At 36.7% G+C, this 22507-nt stretch overlaps 2 protein-coding genes and 1 pseudogene across 2 annotated transcripts; all 3 read right to left on the bottom strand.

Annotated features, from left to right (window-relative positions):
* Window positions 1-983: 983 nt before the first annotated feature.
* On the bottom strand, window positions 984-2177 carry LOC120203450 (SKP1-like protein 1A). The gene is made up of 2 exons (XM_039203743.1): window positions 1844-2177; window positions 984-1356 (listed from the first exon to the last, which is right to left on the bottom strand). The coding sequence occupies exons 1-2, from the start codon at window positions 2135-2137 to the stop codon at window positions 1183-1185; spliced, it is 468 nt and encodes a 155-aa protein (XP_039059674.1). The 5' UTR covers window positions 2138-2177; the 3' UTR covers window positions 984-1182.
* A 1136-nt stretch (window positions 2178-3313) lies between these two features.
* Window positions 3314-6466, bottom strand: LOC120203449 (annotated as a pseudogene).
* A 5975-nt stretch (window positions 6467-12441) lies between these two features.
* Window positions 12442-13419, bottom strand: LOC120203399. The gene is made up of 3 exons (XM_039203700.1): window positions 13108-13419; window positions 12766-12912; window positions 12442-12563 (listed from the first exon to the last, which is right to left on the bottom strand). Exons 1-3 carry the CDS (start codon window positions 13349-13351, stop codon window positions 12529-12531), a joined length of 426 nt encoding a protein of 141 aa, XP_039059631.1. The 5' UTR covers window positions 13352-13419; the 3' UTR covers window positions 12442-12528.
* Between the last annotated feature and the right edge of the window lie 9088 nt (window positions 13420-22507).

Genomic DNA, 22507 nt, shown 5'->3' with positions numbered 1-22507 from the left:
GTTTATATGATATCAGATTGTTCACCTGGGTTGTTGGCCATGATTGACATACATTATATTGCTTCAAATATTATGATGAGGTTCACATGCGTAACTTATGTAGTTTTACCTTTATTTTTTGGTATTGGTCTTCATTTAAAATTATTAAACTTACACCTAACTATTTTTTCAGGATACGCATTACTACAACTGAGCTTCCATGCAAGACTGGAAAATTTGAGAAAGTATGGAGAAAAGGTGTATAACTTTGTAGCTGAGATACCTCGGGAAAAATGGGCACATACATATGACAATCAAGGTCGACGTTATAGTCATATGACAATCAATATTACCGAGTGTATTAATTCAATGCTAAAATGGATTAGACATCTTCCAATGGTAAGTATTGTTCAGGAGACATACTTCAGATTGAGTAAAGTTTGGGCAGACAAATGTGCCCAGGTAGAAACAATGTTCAACAAATGTAGAAATTGGGCTCTATGGAGAAAACAATGACCAAAAATCAAACTCATGCAACATCAATGTATGTTCGTAACTTCACCAGACTGGAATCTGATTATATTGTCCAAACACTTGTTTGACCACTTAAGAGTGGGACTTATACTACTTATACTGATAATCTGAATAGAAGATGGTGTGATTATGGTCGATTTCAAGCCTTTAGATACCCATGTGCTAACGCGGTTGCTGCATGTGAATTTTAATACCCAAACTTTGACTAGTGACTAAAATGTAAAAAAGAAGAAAAATCGAGTAAACAATCTTGTAAAGGAGTTAACAAACAAACAAACAAACAAACATATATATGAATTTGTTCGTACACATAAACAAATCAAAAAGTTATGTTCATGCTCGTTTATTTAACTTAATAAACGAAAATTATACAAACAATTAATCAAATGCTTTGTTCATCTACCCCTATTTTATTTTCTCAATAAACACACCGAAGAAAATCAAACAAAACAAAAGAACTAAAGAGCAAATTATGAAATTCAAATTATATTACGATGATAGATTGTGGAGAGGTTCATATCAAACCCTCTAAAAGTAGAAGACAATAACGCTTAATAACAAAATAACCCTAAGACAGTCAATGTTCCTCAAACTGAAAAACCTACTGGTAAACCACAAAAAAGCATCAGGAACTATCGTAATATCAACATCTAATTTAAGAACTTCCTATCATTCAAACGCCCACTGGTTCTCCCTCCTAACCTCCTCCTCCTCCTCGGGGGTGAAATCGTTCTTGATGTTGAAGGTCTTGCGAATCTCCTCCGGCGTCTTCCCCTTTATCATGTCAGCCACAGTTTGGCAGGTCAAGTCCAACAAGCTCTTGATATTCAGATAGTTCGCAGCCTGCAAATCCCAATATCAAAATATTAGGAGATTTAGAACACATATAGAAAGTAAGCCGGACAAAATGAGCAATTAATCATCAAGATCAACAAGCCATTGTTATAGGGACGTGGATCTTCTGATACAAAGAAGAAAACAATACAAAGCAAACTTAATTCTATACGACAGTCTACGTTTCTAAATAAATAAATAAATTTTGAAGCTTCTGAATGATTTGTTTTACTCAATAAGATTATAAGATAGTAATAAACCATTTATTAATGAAATCTCCAGTCTCTCTGAATTCGATTGTTAATGTTCCCTAATTCTATCGTGAGAATAAATTCGAAAATCGCTATGGTAATCATGATTTCTGCTAACAGAGCAATAAACAGGACAATTAAACCCAACAGCCCAAAAGCAGTAAAACTAACAGCATTGTGATGATCAAATACATTGCTTGGGCATCAGCAAGAACAAGAGATCGTCAAAAGAGGGAGAAACTAACCAAGATGAGGTCAAAGAGGGTATTTTGGTCAACTTTGACAAAATCGGCATCCCATGCCCTGATTTCATCCTCGGAGTTGTTTTCCTTGGTGGCGGCTTCGACGTGCTTCCTGCAGTACTCAATGACCTTAGACAAGATCTTGCTGGTAACGTTCGGGAGAGGTATCGCGTTGTCGGCGCAGTCGTCTTCGATCATGTGTTTGATCGTCTGCGACTCAACCGCCACCGCTTCCTCCACCTCGAAGGTCTCGCCGTCGGAGCTCCTCAACATTATCTTCTTTGACGTCGACGCCATTATTTGTCCAAAAGATTCCTTCACTGGCGGTGATTGAAACCCTAACCGAGTATAAGGAGGAAAGAAAACGAATTGCAGAAGACGGCCGTAAAAGCCAAGTAGGATGATGATTTAACCATGATTGAAACCGTGGGAATTTGTAGAAGGATTCATGGCGCTGATACGGTGTCGTTTCCGATATAATATTCTGGAAAGGGTTTTCGTTTCGGATTTTATTAGAAGTGTTTTACTTAAAGTAAGATACTCTTTAAAATGCCCTTTTCTGAAACAAGTGAATAATTGGGCATGAACGTCATAATAGAAAGTTTTAAAAAGTGATAATTAAATTTATAATAAAAATATTTAATCTAATTATAAATATTTTATTATAAAAGTATCTTTTTAGTTCTAATTCGTTTTCTCTTTTTTTAATAATATAAGAAATATATCAAATTACGGTAAAAATATATAATTAGGAAAATATCTCATAATCATTAAAACAAAACTAGCAACTTAAGATCATATAGGAAGCATACAAGGAAATATTAAAAATCTAACCAAGAAACTCGAACAAAGATAAATACAAACAGATCTGATCGCATAGTCAAACGAACCACAAAAGATGATCAAATTATTGAAATACCATTGACAAACCACAAATCAGCTCGAGAGACGTGAAAAGTTATCCACGAACGCAAATCGAGAATCTAAATCCAATACGAGGGTCCAAAGCAGGGAAGATCAATGAGATATCAGATAATCGTCATCTTGATCAGTCATGACGATGTCAAATCAACCATTCGAAAAAAGATAAATGAAAAAAAGGCCAAACGATTGAAAAACATGTCAAAAAAATAAGAAAAACATGTCAAAAAGACAAATGAAAATGTGTGTCATTCAGGCAGACTTATTGAAAATAAAAAATTAAAGAAAATATAGATACAATATAAAAAGGAAAAAGACAATACAAAACACGGACGGTCGACAACCAACATTAATGAAAAAGAAAATAGATAAACACATATCGATGAGAGAAAACTAGTTTATTAATGTTAATTTAATTCTATGAATTATAAGTAAACATTCCTTTAGAGGAGTGATTAAAAATTGATTTAAATTCAAAATTAATCCGTACCGAAATACTTGAAAATTTTACGTATACAATTTAAAGTTGTATAATGGACAGAGATGGATGGATCTATGGGAGCAAATTCATACTGTCTGACGAAATTACAGAGCTGTTCTTTCATACATACAAGACAGCAAACCATACGTCCATAAAAGAGTACCTTTCACAGGCAACACATACATGGCAATTGCAATTGTCATTCTAACATGACCTAAACTTAGTATAACCCCGTACGTCATATTCATAGGAGACACTACTCGGGACCGAGGTCAACCGCTGGTGCTCATAGCTTCGAAACCGGTAGACCTGAGGCGGAAAACACGATGGATCAATGAAGATGAAAGTTATAGACTCGTACATCCTGACACCTGCAATGCTCGGAGGGTGATCATGTTTGGAAAATGGATATTACCTAATGCTTTTGCATTGACGATGCTTGGACATGCTGCAGGAGGTGGAGCGTTCTCGTTCAAGAATGGTTCGACTTGGTTCGGGTTACCCCAGACTGGATATCCTTTGATCTTGCCCTGTGATGCAGATACAGGAAGTGCGGCAATGCTTAGAACAGCGGTTATCGCGGATGAAAAGCACAATAACGAATTCTAACATCTTCGATCCTTTTTCCGAATGAAATGACAATCATATCTGAACTTGAATAAAGTTAGGAGCAAGTTATTACCAAGACATTTAGAGCGGCTAATGTTGCCATCCCCTCACGAGTCCACTGCATAAACACGAAGAAAAAGAAATTTACAATCCGATAGGCGAGTCCAGCCTGATATGTGAATCCTAGCAAACATTACCTTCGAAGCAGAAGCAATGTGTGGCACGACGACAGCGTTCTTTATCTCGGCAAGCCCGGGTTTCATGAAAGGTTCATCCTAATGCAACACCATTAATGAACAATTTATGTACTAACCCGAGGGTGGTTTTCATGTGGTTCGTTGATTCGAGATTCAAAAGTATGTAAGCTCACCTCAAAGACATCGAGTCCAACTCGGAACATCGGATTTTGCTTCAGATGCTCAACTAGAGCTACTTCATCTACCACAGGGCCCCTGCTACAATTCACAAGGATTGCTTCCTGCAAAAAATTTAATCCAATTCATATTTCCCTAAGAAAAAAAAATATATTTTTGACGTTAAAGACAAAGAGAAGCTCTTAGCCACCTTCTTCATTGTTGCAAGACTTTCTTTGTTAATCAAATGGTAGGTTGTTTTATCCAAGACCGGGTGAAGACTTATCTACAAAGGGAACCAATAGCAATCCCTCTTAATTTGCAGCAAAATCCAAACCTGGATTTGGAAACAACATTAAATGTTCTAAGCAAAGATAAGCCTACCACATCTGCCTCCCGAAGCACCTCGTCCATACTCGAAGCTCTTTTCCAGTAAACGGGTTGCTCGCCATTGCTTTTCAAGAACTCGCCATAAGCTGCAATGAGGAAGCATATAAGCTTCGCAACATACAAATCGAAAACTCAGCAGCTCGCACAAAATGTTCCAACGCATACCTGTGACGAACTTCTCTAGCCGCGTTGCTTGGTAAAGATCATAGTAAATCAAGTTCATTTTGAACCCTTCAACCTGTTATAAGATAGGAAAACAAAAATGACTCCCATTAATGCAGCAAAGTAAGACCAAAAGTAGAAGATGACATGAAAAAGATGCTCATCTACATCAAAAGCACACTAACCCAAATGATCATTTCTATCTATACATGAGGTTACCAAGATCAACGTGTTCAATAATTTTCGATAAATCATCTATTCTGAACAATGCATACGGAATCTGGTTCGTAATTTATTTAGTAAGCGATTACCATCATTCTGGCGTATGCAGATCCGATACGACCGGCTCCAATTACACCAACTGTCTGTCCTTTAAGCAAGTTTCCCACAAACCTGCAAGAAATACGAGTGGAATTGGACAAATATGATGTAAATGACGACTCGATTTCATCATATATGCTATAGACATTAAAGAAAACCGAAATATAAGGTATGTTAGAGGACATACAGATGAGGAAGCCATCCATCATATAAGCCAGCCCTCATGAACTCATCGGCTTCAACGATTCTTCTAGCAGCTGCCAAAGAAAGAGAAGCTGCTAGCTCTGCGGTTGTTTCTGTGAGTACCCCCTGCACCAAGTTAACAATAACATTAGTACAAACTTTGTAACTATTCCCCACGTGGTAAAAAGCTTCCATTACTGTTATGAACAAGAAAGGTGGATTAGTAACTATTTATGCTGCCAGTTTATTTATTGTTTTAGCATGTACAGAGCACAGTCTGACATATAATCGAACACATGGGGCTTAGCACTTACCAACGTCATGAAAACATACCCAAATATGATTCAACAAGCCTATCGAAAATCAGAGTACAAAGGGTAAGAGGATAAAGCCATTTGCAATGAAGAGTGTATGACTGTTTGTGATTGTTGTATAATTTTCATTTATTAAACTAAAAAAACGAGAATAAATAAAATTCTTACATTCATTTAATAACAAAGGTGTGTTCCATTTATATATATGTTCACAAACAGTATCTTATAAACTTGTTATCGATTTATTTATAACAATAAATGAACAACAGGTAAAATAAACAAGTGAACACGAACATAGTAGTAAAAATTTAAATGAGCACAAAGCACATCAAAAAATAAATAACCGAACACGAATATAACTGCATTCCTTCAAGCTATATTCATTTACATCCTATGAAAAGGGAACTTACAGGAGTATTGCCAACAGAAACACCATACTTGTTCGCAGCATTAACGTCAACATTGTTGTAACCAACAGCCATGTTACTAAAAGCTTTGCCTCCTGCTCTGCTTAAGGCCGCGAACAAAGTGTCCCCCCAGTCTTCAGTTAACTGTCCAATCCCCCATCACACTTATTGCCGATCAAAGCAATGATATCCTCAACGGACAGTATTGTTTTCTTCTCCGTACATATCTGGAAAAGGGGGAAAAACCGGGTTACATCAAGAACAGGGAAACAGAGATTTCACAAACGAAAACGGAGGATTTAGAGAAGAGAAGTTCATAATTACTTCGACACGGCAATCCTGCTGGATCAAGAGGTTGATCCATCGAGTTCCAGGCATGGGTTTTGTGCTGATAACTCTGTATTTCCCATTGGGGTTCCACACTTCAATCGAAACAGGCTTCGCCATTGAAAAACAGTGTGTAACTATTGTGTGAACATAAAACAGAGCAGGAAACTGAGCTTTTTAAATATCAGTTTACTCTGTTTCTTGCTTTTCATAGCGATGGTTCGGTATGGTGAGGAGCACTGGTTTAAAATGGTCAGCAATTGTGAAATCGAGAGATTTGTAACATTTGTTGAGTCTAAAGCGTTGATGTTGGGTGATAATCATGTAGCGCAAGATAGGAGTGTTGTTTTGTGGAACATGTGATTCTGATCCTTTTGGATATATGGATGGATTGGTTGGAGGCTGTGGTGAGTTTGGGATGATGCTTTGGTTTTGTGGTACAAGTTCATTGCTGACATGTCATCTGTTCAGGGATGACACGTAAGAGAAGCCTTTATCCAATTCTCAAATGACGGAAATAGCCTTTAATACAGTGGACAGAATTAGAGATGACCGATTGAGAGTGAAAACTAACTTATGGGATCTACTTCTTACACATTTCGGTATATTATATAATGAGAAATTTAATTTTTAAGAATAACATTTCTTTTTCAGTTTAATTTTTAACTAGATTTTATATAAATATTGCATATATTTAGGATTAAAGTGATAGTCATTTGGCACGAATCAACTTATTTTAGTGGTTAAAGTAATTGTTGTTGTTTTTAGAGATCACGGGTTCGACCACCGGTAGCTGCAGCAAAGTGTTTGAATGTTTATTGTCAAATAATTGAGAGTATTTAAAACAGATATTTTTTCATAATCACCTTATTTTAATAAAAAAATAAATCATTTGAGTTGCATAAAAATAGTTTATTTTCTGGTCTTAATAGTTGTTGTGTTAGGTAATTATAATTATCTAAATGATTATTATGGTTATAAATAAATAAAATATTAATAAATAATTATATTTTTTATTCATGTGTAATTTTAATTTGTCTATATTTTTTTATTAAGTTAATAAAAAAATGAGTGGGTATTTTATTGTTAGATGAGTTAAGGATAAATTATAAGATTTATCACTTTCATTTATGTTTTATACATTTTTCTTCATGAATTTAAAAAATTATAATATTTGATTATTTTCATTTAATTAAGATGTGGTCGTTAAAGATTTACTATGGTTAGACTTTTAAAGAATTGTTGATGCGACACAATAAATATATAAAATTAAAAATGATAAATTACACAAATTATCATTAATATTTGGATAAATATTTGTTTTCTCTAATGAAGTTTCAAAAAGTAACTAGTTAAACCCATTTTACAATATATGTCTAAGAACGATCCTAATCGATCGGGAAGTTCTACAGTGTGGCACCCCTAATATACGGCTAAAAAAAGGTGTTACTGGAATAACATAACCGGTAAAAAATGATCTAAAACATTATTATCTCTATCGATTTTGTTATTATTGGGTACTTTACCAAGCTTGATAATATATCCCGTAAAGCGCTACCTAACATTTTTTTTTCTATTGTATATATTACCAAACCCGGTAAAGCACCCAATAATAACAAAACCGATAGAAATAATAATGTTTCTGGTAATTTTTTTACCGATTTTGTTATTTAAATAATAACAAAACCAATAACGCATTTTTTTAATCGTATATTAAGATTGTCGCACGCCATCATTTCTCCAATCGATACGGAACTCACCAGCACAAAAAAAAAAAAAAAGTCAAAACATTACCAACTGTTGCTATTAAAGACAATTTGCAGTGTTTGGTATGTTTGGATTAATCATTTCCATCTGTAAAGCTTTGCATTCCACCCCTTTACGAGAAAGAGGGCATAAGTAACCGAAGAACACAACGGATGGTAAACGGACGATGTATGAGATGGTGGAAATGAACAGTTGTAAGTGTGTGCTAGCCTTCTAGGAATATGGTTTTAATTAAAATGAATATAGAAAGACTGTATTTTGAAGGAAACAGATTACAATTCATCATATTAGTCCACTTACATCTGTTGGGTTTATATAACCCAAACTCGTAACCAATTATTGACAAACCTAACAAAATAATCAAGCAACTAATTACAGATAATCGTCTAACATTCACCCTACTTCTTCAACCTTCTTGATTCTTAAGCAAGAAATACAATCATGGTGATAGTGAGTTGATACAAACATTACACTTGAACTGATTCTTGAATACATAAGTCGATTATCAAATCGAAAACAATGCACTTCTTCCATGCTTTCCAGTTTGTTTCATCTTCACTGTCCTCCATCACTTATTCGAACCTTGTTTTTATTAGAAGTAAGGTGGCTAAGCTACGAGCTCCCGGGTACAATCTAGAGTCTCTTGGACAAAAAAATACCGTGTTTTATCGAGTTAAGGAGGATAAGGTTGTTAAACTCTTACGCCCTCCCCTAGAATTTTCTATGATGAATACTTGACTATTAGACATTTAAGTTCCATACTACACCTCGGAGAAGAAGCAACAAACGATGAACAAACTTTTTTATTCTAAAGAAAATCTTCATCTAGAATTCCTCATAAACTCTTTTTCATTCACACAACCATATTTAATCACTCATATTTTTCTTGGAAGCAAGATTGTTAGGCTTTGAGCTTCTAGATGAATTTGAAGCTCGTTTTAAGCAAGAAACATCTTATTTTTATCTGAATAACAAAAAGTATGGCGGTTAAGCTATATATCTCTCCCCAGAATTTTCTTTTCCTCCATGAACACCTTTGAACTGGTGCGTAAACTGAGAACCAAATAGTGAATGCAGTAGCCAGTAATAATCGAAAGCATAAGCAGGAGTAGTGAAACCAGAGATGTATCAAGAACCATACCCAAACAATGAGCAAACAACGATCACTAAACCAACCATACCCAGGATAATGAAAAATAGCAAACTACCCTCAAAGTAACAGATGTAAGAAACACAAATTTAATATATCACAAATACACCATCTATCAACCATGATATTAACCACCAAACGTAGTACGGGTAGCACAAAGTACAACCGAAGAAATCAAGAACAGAATAGCATAGGCTCCAAATTCAATGATTTATAGCGTCAAAGCTACAGAACTAAACTCCAAGATCTCAACAAAAACTAATTAACTTAACAAAACCAATAGCGGCAGAGGTATATCATATTAAATTGAAGCAGCAGCGCAGGTTCAACAATCGAAAACTTTTCATATCAATATGTAGAATCTGAATCAACAGTAATCGAGGAAACAAAAAAGGTTAACTTGTGACAACAATAATAGAAAAAAAAAGGCGTAGACACGCAATTGAAGTCCATCACTGATGGAGAAAGTATCACCAGGGCTGTCGGAGACAAGGACATCGACGACGTTTGATGATCGGAACATGCATCAGTACCAAAGGAAATAAACAGTGACACGTGTGAGACTTGCAATAAAGGAAGCGTCTATTTTGGACTGAGGAGGAGGCAACGAAGGAAAATTTACTGAGATTGAGGAACCCGATCGAAAAAAATGGAATGTCAACAGCAAAAAAAAGAAAACATCAGTATCTTTGGCTGAAGATCTCGAGATAGTATTTTGTTTAGTTTTATGCAAAAACCTGTAATAGATCTCCTAGTCATCAAGCAGGTTGCCCAATCAGCATCACAGTAAGCTGATAGTTGACAATTACCCTTTCTTTTCAACAAGATTCCTCTTCCAGGATCCTTTTTTAATGTATCTAATGATTCTATAAGTAGCTTCCAAATGGGACTTCTTCGGTTGTTACATGAATTGACTTAAATAATGCACCCCATAGGTGATATCAGGCTTGTATGAGTCAAGTATATCAACCTTCCAATCAACCTCTGAAATACTCCCTTTTTTGTTTCCAGCAGTTCATCATCACAAGTGTTGTCTTCACTGTTTTGCTGTATCACTTCATCATAATCCTTTGTGGTTAAGTTCACATTTTCATGACAGGTTTGGCCCTTGCTAAACCAGTGTCTTGTATAAGTTCTAAAGTATACTTTCTCTGGTTTAATATGATTCCTTCGTCAGATCTTAAAACCTCAAGACCAAGAGAGTATTTCAACTCCCCAAGGTCTTTCATTCTGAAATTGCAATTCAGGATGTGCTTTAGTTCTTCAATCATTGACAGATCATTCCCGGTCAATAGTAGGTCATCCACATAGATCAACAACACAACAATCTTTGAACCAATCTTCTTAGTAAATAAAGAATAATCAAATCTACCATGCACATAACCTACTGCTAGCAAAGCTTCTGTGAGTTTCATATTCCATTGCCTAGATGCATGTTTTAGGCCATAAATGGATTTTTGCTATAAACACATGATTTTCCCCCTTACTGCAAAACCCCTCGGGTAAGGTCATGTAAACTTCTTCCTTAAGGTCACCTTGAAGGAAGACATTATAGACATCCATTTGCATAACAGGCCATCCATACAAAGCAGCAAGAGAAAGAACAGTTCTGACAGTAACAGGTTTGGCAGTTGGGGAAAAAGTATCAACATAGTTCACTCCTTCCCTCTGATTATAACCCTTAGAAACCAACCATGCTTTGAACCTTTCAACTTCACCAGAAGCTTTATACTTAATTTTATAGACCCACTTGCAGACAATAGGTGACTTCCCTTGAGGCAAAGTCACAACAGTCCAAGTGCTATTTGACTCCAATGCTTGAATTTCTTCTTTCATGACCTAGACCCATAAAGAATTTTTGATGGCTTTAGAATAAGTGGAAGGCTCAAGGTGAAGAGAAGTGGAAGAAATGAAAGCTTGTGTGTGTGATGGAAGATGGGAATAAGAAAGAAAAGATGAAACAGGATAGGGGCATGAAGAGTACTGGCAAGAAGCAACAAAATCATTCTACCAATGAGGAGGAATTCTAACTCTAGTGGAATTTTTTAAGACACTTCTGGTTGTGAAGGAAACTAACCAGGAATTTCTGTTGAAGCAGAAGGATCTGAACTAGAAGTAGAAAATAAAATGGGTGGAGAACTAGATTCTGAAACAGGGGGAACAGTAGAATCTGGAAGAACATGGATAGAAGGAATATAATCATCAGATAAAGTGACTGATGAAGGATTTAAAACCAAGAAATCAGATTCTGGAATATGTGAATGAGAAGGGAAGAACTTAGTGTGTAGAAGAAAAAGAAGAGTGAAATGGAAACACAGTTTCATTGAATTTAACATCTCTATTGACAAAAAAAGATTTAGAAATGAGACTAAAAAGAAGATAGCCTTTTTGAGTTGTAGAATACCCTAGAAAAACATAAGGGATAACTTTAGGTGAGAATTTATCAGAATAACGGGGTAGACCGGTAGAGTAGCAAAACACAAACATCCAAAGGTTTTTAAATGAGTAGGTGAGGGAGGTTTATGAAAGAAAACTTCAAAAGGACTCTTCCAAGCTAAAACAGAACAAGGAATTCTGTTTATAAGGTAGCATGCTGTCAAAACACTTTCACCCCAAAATTTAAGGGGAACTTGGGAATGAAACCTAAGAGCTCTAGCAATTTCTAAAAGATGGCGATGTTTCCTTTCAGCAACTCCATTTTGCTATGGAGTATCTACACAAGAACTTCGATGAACAATTCCTAAGGAAGAAAAAAGAGGAGACAAACAGAACTGAAGAATTCAGAACCATTATCACTTCTAACTATTTTAATAGTGGTACTATTTTGAGTTTGAATAAAGAGAAAGAACTTTTTTAATGTTAAAATTGTATCAGACTTAAGCTTCAACAGAAATACCCATGTCATCCTAGAAAAATAATCAACAACAGTTAGAAAGAATCTCTACCCACTGTAAGTAGAAATCCTATAGGGTCCCCAAAGGTCCATATGGATAAGATGAAAGGGAGTATCAGCTCTAGAGGAACTCTTAGGAAAGGGCAATCTACATTGCTTAGCTAAAGGACATCCTGAGCAACTATGAATTAAATCAGCATCAACATTAGAAACAAACAAAGATGGAATTTTGTTAATAGTAGAAAGAGATGCATGGCCCAAACGAGCATGCCAATCAATGGTTTTATTAGAAGCAACAGAAGTCATATAAGTCGTGCTAGTAATATCAGACTTAGGACTATCAACAGAAATAGTAGACAAACCAGAAGCAGAACAAGATGACTGTAAAAAAATAAAGACCCCTTGTCTTCCTACCAATCCCCTTCATCATGCCACTTGAGAGATCCTGTAAAAGGCAAAAGTCAGGGTAGAAAACAACAGCACAATTATGCTCAGAAGCTAATTTTGAAACAGATAACATGTTATGTTTAAAATGTGGAACATAAATAACATGTTATGTTTAAAATGTGGAACATAAATAACATTATGAAGAACAAAATCAGAATTAAAGGTAAAGGAACCAGTATGTGTAATGGGAACAGTCTTACCATTGGGCAAGTGGACAAATCGAGACTCAAAAGCACATGAAATAGGATTTTGCAAACATTGGAGACCGGAGAGCACATGGTCCGTTACACCAGTATCAAGGATCCAAGGGACAGAAACAGAAGCAGGACAACTTCGAAACACCATACCTGCAAGATTAGCAGCAGCATCAGTAGGTGGCCCACGATTTAGAAGGTCCAAAACCTGATTGTACTGCTCAGCAGTGAGCATGGAGTAGAAACAGGAGAGGTCGAAACACAATCTGGACTAGGAGATGAATGAACAGACCCATCAACACCATCAGAATTGACCACCAAAGCAGCCTGAAAAGAAGAACCCTTAACGTTTTGTGAATTTGAAGTCAGCAGGGTAACCAATTAAACGATAGCACTGCTCACGTTTATAGCCCCGAACATTACAATAGTCACAGACGCCATTAAACCTACCATGGCGAGAAGATGAGGAAGAATACAGAGCAGTCGAATCCAAAACAGGTGTGAGCCCAGAAGCACCGGACAAGAAAAGCCTCTGAGATTCTTCCTGAACAATAAGGGAATACGCCTGATTGACAGTTGAAAGTGGCTGCATAATCAAGATCTGGCTACGCAAGGCCGAATAAGTCTCATTCAGTCCCACTAGGAACTGAAACAAACGCTGCTGCAAAACATGCGGAAGATTATGTTGAGAATTCGCACAGTCACTGTCATAACCATTTTTTTTAAACAATTAATTTATATTTTAAAAACAATTATGAATTTTTATTTTGGAAAAATAGGTGATTTTGGATTAATTTGGATTAAATTGAAAGGAGTCGCCATCGATATTTGGATTAGGTAGGTCGAATACCTAAAAACGTCTTTTAAAAACAATTTTACAAAAAATAGTTTTTAGACAAAAATTAGTCTGCGTTTACCAAATATTTGATTTAAAAGGATTCGGGAGTCGGTTACGCCTGAGTTTTATTACTCTGAAGATAATGAATGAAGTGAATGATAACAAATGAGGGGAAGAGCTCTCTATTTATAGTTGAGGCCCTCAAGATCCAACGGTCTAGATAAAAGTACATCGACAGCTTACATTGAATCCTACCTTAACTAGAACTCTATCTCTAAGGTATTTGAATTCAAATAAAACATTATTCATAATTAAATCCTTAATTATTGGATAATAATATCCTTTCTAGAATCTTCCAAGGAACGGGCCAGGTCTGATGGTTCTAGGCAAGCCCAACACTCTGTATTATTTTTCTACAGAAATCTGCGCACACATGTCTCGGACCGAATCCACGAGCCTCGACAAAATTGCCCCCATCGAACATGTAACACCCTCGTCGCTTCTCTCGGACGCCTCAGACTTGATCCTTCATGAACTCGAGCCTTTACGGACTCGTAAGCATTCTTCAAGAACCAAGCTAACTCGTCATGCCCAACAAGCCCAAAGTCTGCGCAATAGAACCCCTTCTGTGAACCTTTGCGCCAATGTCCATGGACCCAAAAGTTTAGTCCGTGACAATCTCCCCCACTTGATCTAGCGACGCCCTCGTCGCTAGGTGAGAACACTTGGTCTTGATCACCTTGGACGCTTTATCAAAACACCTTGGCTTCCTCGCCTTGGTTAACACCGTCATGTCTTATCACCATCTAGCACACCGTGGCATTAATCTCGAAAGTAGGAAATCCATCCTACCCGTTTGCATTCACCCCAAACAAGGATACTTTTGATCCAGCGACAAAGAATTGGATAATCCGACAACATACAATACGACAACTCAGATTCGTCGGCAACACTCGCTTATCCTTAAAAACTCTGAAAGTCTTAGATGTCCCTTCCAACCTTTGATAACTCCGCAAAAAAGATGGTTAGGTCCTCGACCTATGCTCATCAACGATGGTGAATCAAACTCAACACTTGGACTTTGTTTGAGATGTCCCTCGATTTCCCTCAGCACATTTACTCTATGTGTCAGCCCTTCTTACTCCACGAAGTCTGGCAATCCATACACCAACACTTCTATCCGGAAGTCTGGTGTTTCTACTCGCATCGGCACTTCTTCCCTTGAAGTTCGGTGCGACTTCCACCCTCTTATATGAGTGGCAAGCTCTCGCTCATCATGTCTCTGGAAAGCTTGGACTCCATCAACCTCTTCTCGATTGTCTCTTCGATGGTAGTCCCCAAAATAATGTTCATCTCACTTAGAACCTCTTTGGAATTGACAGTCTTGCTCGCCCCCTTCGATGGTTCGGCTTTCAAACCAAGATTATCGGCATCCTTCTTTGACATGAATAAATCAGTTGCCCCTGTATCTACTAAGGCAACTCCCGATGGGTCGGTAACGTTGATGTTCACACACATCAACCCATTCTGCTTTCGGCCACTACTTGCCTTGGCAGAACTCAAGTTCATTGAGCCAAGTCTCGTAGCCTCACTGACCTTGTCTTTACCCATGTCCTTGGGTAACTCGATCCTGGGATTCTCCATCTTCTCGGACCACTCGACTTTATCCAGGCAAGCTTGCAACTCTTGTGGCCCCTTACTTCGGTGACCCTTCGTCTGCTCCTTTCTTGCCTTCGGTGTAAGGCACTTATTCGCTTTACTTGTGCCAACATCATACATGTCTTTTCTAGACATGTGTTCACCACTTGAACGATCAGTGCTCAAATACTTACAATTCGAACAAACTTCACTCGAACAAGCATCACTCGAAGAGCCTTGCTCCTCATCATTGTTGGACTGACCCTCATCTCAGATACTTTTGCCATTACCCCCGGCTTTCAACTTTGGCTTGGACATCTTCTTGACTCCAAGTTCTATGATGGACTCTGCGGCTATCAAGGCTTTAAACAACTCCTTGATTCCCCTTCTTTCCATCGTCGCCTTTGCTCATGGCTTCAATCCATCTGTGAAGGTAAAGAATGCATCTTCTTCAGTCAACTCTGAGACTTGGAGCATGAGTTCCTTGAACTCTCTCGCATACTCCTTCAACATCCCCTCATGTCTAAGATTCATCAACTTAGACCATTCGTCACTCTCGGCATGCACTGAGCTCGATTGCTCTTGAAATGTCTAGGACTCTTTTGGTTCTTTGCCAACTCCAGCTTCCACAACAACGGCTACCTCCTCGGCATCCTTGGCAATATTGGGTTTGGGCAACCCGTTCTTCTTTTGGTTCTGACTAACCTTGATAGAAGTAAACACCATTGAACCAAGCTTGGCAGGCTCGCTACTCTCGGCCTTGTCCTTTCCCTTAGACTGCTTGATTCGATTTGGGTATTCCCGCACTATGTGTAGACCTTTTCACCAGAAACACTCCAGTTGCTCTTGTTTCTTTAGCCTCGGCTTTCTTGCTTGGCCCTTGGCTTTCGCACCAAGCTTTACTTCATTGGTGCAATCTCGCACCTTGTGTTTTCCTCCACACTGGAAACACTTCAATGGCTCTCGCTTCTTTACCCTCGGCTTCCCAGCTTCGCCACTTGCATTGGCACCGAGCTTTTCTACATTTGGGCAACTCCTGGCCCTATGTGCTCCTTGACATATGAAACACTTCAGTGGATCTCGCTTGTTTATCCTCGGCTTTCCTGCCCCACTCGCATTCGCACCGAGCCTTTCTCCTGGCTTGACTGCTTTGACTCCCGCAATCGCACTATCTTTGGCTACTTCCCCTTCTGACTTGTCTTCTCCTCTGACAATGGCAGCAAGGCGATTCTTCTCGGGACATCCTCTTATCATGTGAGGACCATCACAGAAGTAGCATTTAAGAGGCTTACTACTCACCTTCTTCTTTGACACGGACTTGGCATTGCCATGATTCCCCGGTGGCTTTATCTGACCACGATCAGTCGATGCCACTTCTTGGCTACTCGAAGAGTTTTCTCTGACATCTATCCACTTTCCCTTGTCATGGTCTCCCCCATTTTCACCACTATCTTCGGGCATGGGTCTAGATGACTCATCATTGATTGGCTTGGCTCCTGCAAGCTCGCACCTTGACTCGGCTACAACTTCGGCTTCCGAACAACTCTGGGTATCACCTTGCTCACTGGCAAGCATCACCCCTGGTCTAAGTCCTTCGACGAAGGTATTACACACACCACCATCACTCATTGTTGTTTTGCACATGAGTATCTCACTCTTGAGCCCATCTATCTCTTCCCTCAATGTCATCAACTCAACCTTGAGCGCATTACTCATCTCTATCAACATCCAACCGTAGAGAATTTGAACCCATCCCTCATGGATTCTAACTATTCAATACGGGACTCCACAACTCGTTGGACCTCCTTGGCTTCTTCTGCGAAGCTCTCAAGGTTATTGATCCTCACCTTCAACGATCCTGGGGTAACTCCCACACTTTGTTTCTCTAGCTCAATCCCAACACCACGACTCTCCGAGCCATTCTTTGTGGGAACAACTCTTTTTTGTTGTACCATCTCGTTTCCTTTCCACAACCTGTCTGGAACACTCGTTGAATCCACAACGGCTTCCATCAACTCGTTAAAATGCTTCTTGTCACAAGACAAGCTTGGATCACTGTTGAATCCACAACACCTACACTCCGACTTGCTTTGACTCGCTTCCACCAACCACATACAAAACGATCGTTGTCTGCCTCCAACAATTCGCTCTATCACTTCTAGTAGCGGGGCTACGTTCTTCGGCTATGCAACACGCTCTGATACACCCCACAACGCCCAAAAACTGATATTAAATCGCTTACTCGTTGTCATAAATGGTATAACTTATAAATCGAATATAAAGTTAATTTATGATCCATTTATTAAATTGTTTAATTTGCTTCGAATTAATTAATTAGAGAAAATTTCTTAACTCGAAAAGAAATCTCGAAATTAGCAATCCTCCATTGGGAAAGTTAACTTGACTATTTCTTGTCAGTAAAAGAATATTCTCTACTCATTGATTTTAAAAAACACAAATCAAATATAAAATGAAAATCGATCTTTGCATAAAATAAATCGTTATTTAATAACATGCATCGCATTGTTCAACTTAAAATAAAAAGAATTAATTAGCAAAATAAAATCAATTTTATTTCAAGTTCACATTTGTTCGAACGTCGTATCGGATTACACCACTTCGATCAAACGATGTTTTTCACGCCCGTTCTACAAATATGTGTTCTTGAAAGCATTCAAATAAACGACATTAAACATATTAGTCATTAAAATGAGCATTTGAGATTGTTCAAAATATCAGTTCTAAAAAGTACATACATAAATATATGAAGATCAAAATATGTTAAATAAATATATACATAATCCTAAAAATTAAAATATATTATATGCATATAACTATTCGATATATAAAAAAAATCTAAATGTTTGGTAAGTATATATAATACACGAATGCATGTAGTAAAATGTATAAAATACATCACTATATACAGACTACAAAACATTAATTATATATATATATATATATATATATATATATATATATATATAAGTCATGGATATATTCAAATATATGTATATATGTAAAAAAAACCAAAATAAGAATATGGAATCCTTAAACGATACCACAAATAAAGGTAATTACAAATACATGGTAATTAAGAGGGCTAAAAGATATTAATAATAATTTGTAATTCTAAACTGCAAAATCAACAACAAACCGGGACAATAATCAAATATATCGAACAATAGATATACTAAAATGAAAATAAACCACAAAGCAATTTTCAGAATTAGAACAAAATACCATATTGTCATCATAAAAAAACCAAAATCAAATAATGCGAAAAAGAGGACTAAAGTGAATTGATAAAAAAACATACAATACCTAAACATGAATAAATTAAAGTAATATGGCTAAATATCAAATATAAGCATGATGGTTCACATAAGCAAGTGAGGATGGAATCAAAATTCTCAACAACTTATAAGCTCGAAATGAAAGAAAGTAAAAACTTCATTAATGATTGGAATGAAAAACTTACAAATTAGAGGGACCTACACTGCTATTATACCATTTCCAAAAAAGCAGCCCCTCTCCTTGGCAAAATGGCGTATTTTCACGTCCTGAATATATGTGAAACACACGACTAAAATGGCCCCAAAAATCATTTGCTTCCCTCCCTCTACAGCCCACGAGAGAAAAGAGAGAATAAACTCTCTCTATAACCTTAACTCTCAAACCCTAACTCTCTCACTCCCTTACGACAGCCGACAGACACAGAGCCTCTACAGTTGATCATCGGCCACCTTACTTCACAAAACGATGGCCTAAACGAACCCAGGAAAGGTAAACTCTCACCCTATCATCTATATTTTTTCTGTTTTTTCGTTTGAATGTTGCCCCGAAACATTCCCTTCAAATACTCTTTTCCTCTTTTTGTTTTTTTGGTTCCTCACTGAATCCTTCCTTTAATCTGGTTGCTCTGCTTTATTTGGTGAGAAGATGATATCTAGGTTGTAGGGCATGGCTCTCTGACTTGGTAGGATTAAATCTTGATTTTTCGGAATTTAATTTGGTTTTTTAAATGGGTTTTTGATTTTAGTAGATTTGTGATTGATGGGGTTGCTGTTTAATTGATTTTTCACTATAGATGACGATGGTGGCGTGGGAACAGTGGCTGGATCGTCGAAGTGGGCCGGAACAGTGGCGGCGACATGACTTTTCCTCTGCCGAGGCGACGACTGAGCTGATTAGGGTAAAAACCCTAATGTGTTGGGCCTTTTTGTTGGGATCGGGTCAGATCCAGTCATTGGGTCTTAACCGGGTCTGGGTCGGATCTGGATCTTGGGTCGGATCTTGTATTGGACTTTGTTCTTATGGGTTGTTGGTTGTAATTGGGCTTTTGGGGTGGGTTTACTTGTAATATATTGGGTCCACTTGGTAATATGGGCCTTCAAAATATGTAAAATAAAAATTAAATAAAAATAAAAATAATAATATATTATTAATAAATTAATAATATTTTTGTAGACCCGAAAAAAACGAGTGTCTACAGCTGTCCCTCTTTGCACATTCTTGTGTTAACAAGAATAGGGAAAAGACGAAAAAGACAACAAATTTTTGTATGGTTCTCATTTTTTTGGTTTAGAAAATGGATAGTGTTTTATGTTGGGGGACGACACGGCTCATAGTGATAAAGAGGTCTGGTCGTCTAAGGGTGACACGGTTCCTACATGATGAGGAGATCTAGTCGGTGGATGACACGGCTCATACGCGATGAGGACGACATACCATCTTTAAGAGGGTGATAACACGGTTCCTACATGATGAGGACGGTAGGTTATATAGGGTTGATGCGACTCCTGTAACATCTCAAACTACGTATTAGTGACTAAATTGTAAAATTTTAGAATTTAGGGATAAAAGTAGAATAGTTGAATAGTTCAATGATTTATTTCAAAATATTTCCTGAAAGTTGTTAGTAATTATCAAAGGAATTAAAGGGAAAAATGGTCATTTGGCAAAAAAGATATTTTCCCCCATTTATATGAATGATTCACGTAGGGTGGGGGAAGAGTTATCTACAAACTCTTCTTTCTTCTTCTTCTTCTTCTTCTTCTTCTTCCTCCTTCCGTATCTCCAAGCTCAAAGGTAAGTTTATGATTTCTTGATTATTTGTTAAATTAAAGGTTGGGTTTTGATCCTTAGATGATAATTAAGCTTAAGGAAAGCTTAATTTGTCTTAAAATCAAAGGATAAAGGAGTTAGAGAAGATTAAAGATTTTGAGTTCTTGAATGAAATCTTGGAATAGAGTTCATAATTAGGAATGAAAGTTAAATTGACTTGTCATAAGTGAAATTAAGAAGTATGAAGTGTTAGAATTGAATTTAGAACATGTGGAAAATTTGGTATGATTCTTAATTTTAAGAATCATAATGAGTTATGGAAGATAAAGATGGTTTATATGGATATAAGTTGGTTTAAGTAATGGTAGTTGAGTTTAATGGTATGATAGGGGCTTAAAATAGAAGAATTGAGTGAAGAGTTGATGATTTTTCGGGTTTAAACAGTAAAATTCTGGGTTTTACAGATTATGCAGAGGGTACATATACCCCTTGGGGGGTATCGATTCTCCCCTAAAGAAAAAATGGAATGTTTATTCATTAAACTAGCTTAAGTTATTAACATCAAGTTTAAGGTTTAGGCTTCTGATAATTGTTTTGAAAATTTTATTTATGTAGATATTGAGCCTAAACAAGTACATGAACAATCAAAGAATTAGGATCGAATCAAAGTAAGGCTAAGGTGAGTGCAATTTAATTGTACTTATGTTATTGAACATACATTGGCTTGCGATAAGCCAGTGACGGAGTTACTATGGTAAGAAGTGACTCCTAAAATGTTATATAATTAATGGAATTCTTATATGTGTATGAGTACATGAAAATAGGTATATGTTATTATATGTGATCATAAGAGAAATAAAATGAATACATGTATATGTATCTAGAGTAAGTGCATTTCTAGGGGTGATTTATGTGAATATATGTATATGAGAAGACATAAGAGTAAAATATAAGCAAATGTAACAAGAAGTGTGAAATGACATGATAAGTGATAAAACAGTGAGCCTATATGAATATATGATATGAATGTGATAAATGTGATGTATGTGATGCATATGAGAACAAGAGATGACAATGATTTACATGTCATATGAACACAAGAGAAGTGTTATAAGCTAAGTGGCATATGATTATGAAATCATATGAAAAATGAAATGTGCATGTGAATGTGTGAAATGATATAAATGATAATGCTCATGTTATGTGATATGAGAACTAGTGGTATAGTTGGCATGCCAAGAGTCGAGGGTTTACCTATGTTCTACGGGACATATGGACAGAATTACCTATGTCTTTCGAGACATATGAACAGTATACCTATGTTCTAAGGAACATATGGACAATTTACCTAGGTTCTTCGGAACCTATGGACAGTTGTCGAGGTTCTTTATGACCTCTGAATAGGTTCTTCGGGACATTTATACAAGCTGTGGTAACAGCATAGTGGTGCACAACCTCAATGTACTCACATACCTTAAGTTCTCAAAAGTATATATGGGTTAATGATTATTATAGAGATCATGATAATGATGGTATATGTGCATGTATACATTTTTTTTATATGAAATGTTTTATGGTTTTCATTATATGTTATATGTCTCACTAAGTCTATGACTTAGAGTGTGATTATTTCACACATAGGTTTGGAAAGCGAAAAAGAGAAGTAAAGAGGAACAAGACATGTTAGTTCTTCTTACCAAAGATCAGATCAGGAATGTAGTTGAATTACATGTATTTGGTTATATAAAATTTAGTTGGCATGTAATATAAAAAATTTGAATATGATATGCTCTGAACAAGTTTTGTAATGTTTTAAACGTATTTTTGTAAATGGTAAATGTATAGAGATGAACGTTTTAAATTTTAAGATAAACGTATTTTTGTAGCGGGGGAATCGGTTCCCTAACAGTAATCTGGAAAATTTTGGCATTTGGTACTGTAGCAGGGTATTGTTCATGGTATTGTTCTAAACACAATTCAACAATATATGATCGTATTTTCTTAATATAAGTTCAAATGTTCTATTATTTTGTAATAATAAAGGTTTTGAAATGTTAATGTGACATCTCGGACTCGTACCCGGGTCGGATACGGGTTGGGGTGTTACAGCTCCTACGTGATGAGGAGGTCTGGTCAGGGGATGACACGACTCATACGTGATGAAGAGTTCTGGCCATCTTTAGGAAGGGCGAAAACACGGTTCCT

Source organism: Hibiscus syriacus, unplaced genomic scaffold (genome assembly GCF_006381635.1).
Source record: "Hibiscus syriacus cultivar Baekdansim isolate YM2019G1 unplaced genomic scaffold, ASM638163v2 tig00009942_pilon, whole genome shotgun sequence".
Lineage (NCBI taxonomy): Eukaryota > Viridiplantae > Streptophyta > Magnoliopsida > Malvales > Malvaceae > Hibiscus > Hibiscus syriacus.
This window is presented reverse-complemented; position numbering and strand designations above follow the sequence as displayed.

Excerpts from the sequence above, each read along its gene's own strand:
- LOC120203399 (XM_039203700.1), bottom strand. The coding sequence starts at position 13,351 with ATGCAGCCACTTTCAACTGTCAATCAGGCGTATTCCCTTATTGTTCAG. Across the intron at positions 12,913-13,107 it reads TGACTTCAAATTCACAAAAC|GTATGGTGTTTCGAAGTTGT; the intron begins GTTAAGGGTTCT and ends CTAATCTTGCAG. Across the intron at positions 12,564-12,765 it reads ATTTGTCCACTTGCCCAATG|GATCTCTCAAGTGGCATGAT; the intron begins GTAAGACTGTTC and ends TGCCTTTTACAG.
- LOC120203450 (XM_039203743.1), bottom strand. The coding sequence starts at position 2,137 with ATGGCGTCGACGTCAAAGAAGATAATGTTGAGGAGCTCCGACGGCGAG. Across the intron at positions 1,357-1,843 it reads CCCTCTTTGACCTCATCTTG|GCTGCGAACTATCTGAATAT; the intron begins GTTAGTTTCTCC and ends TGGGATTTGCAG.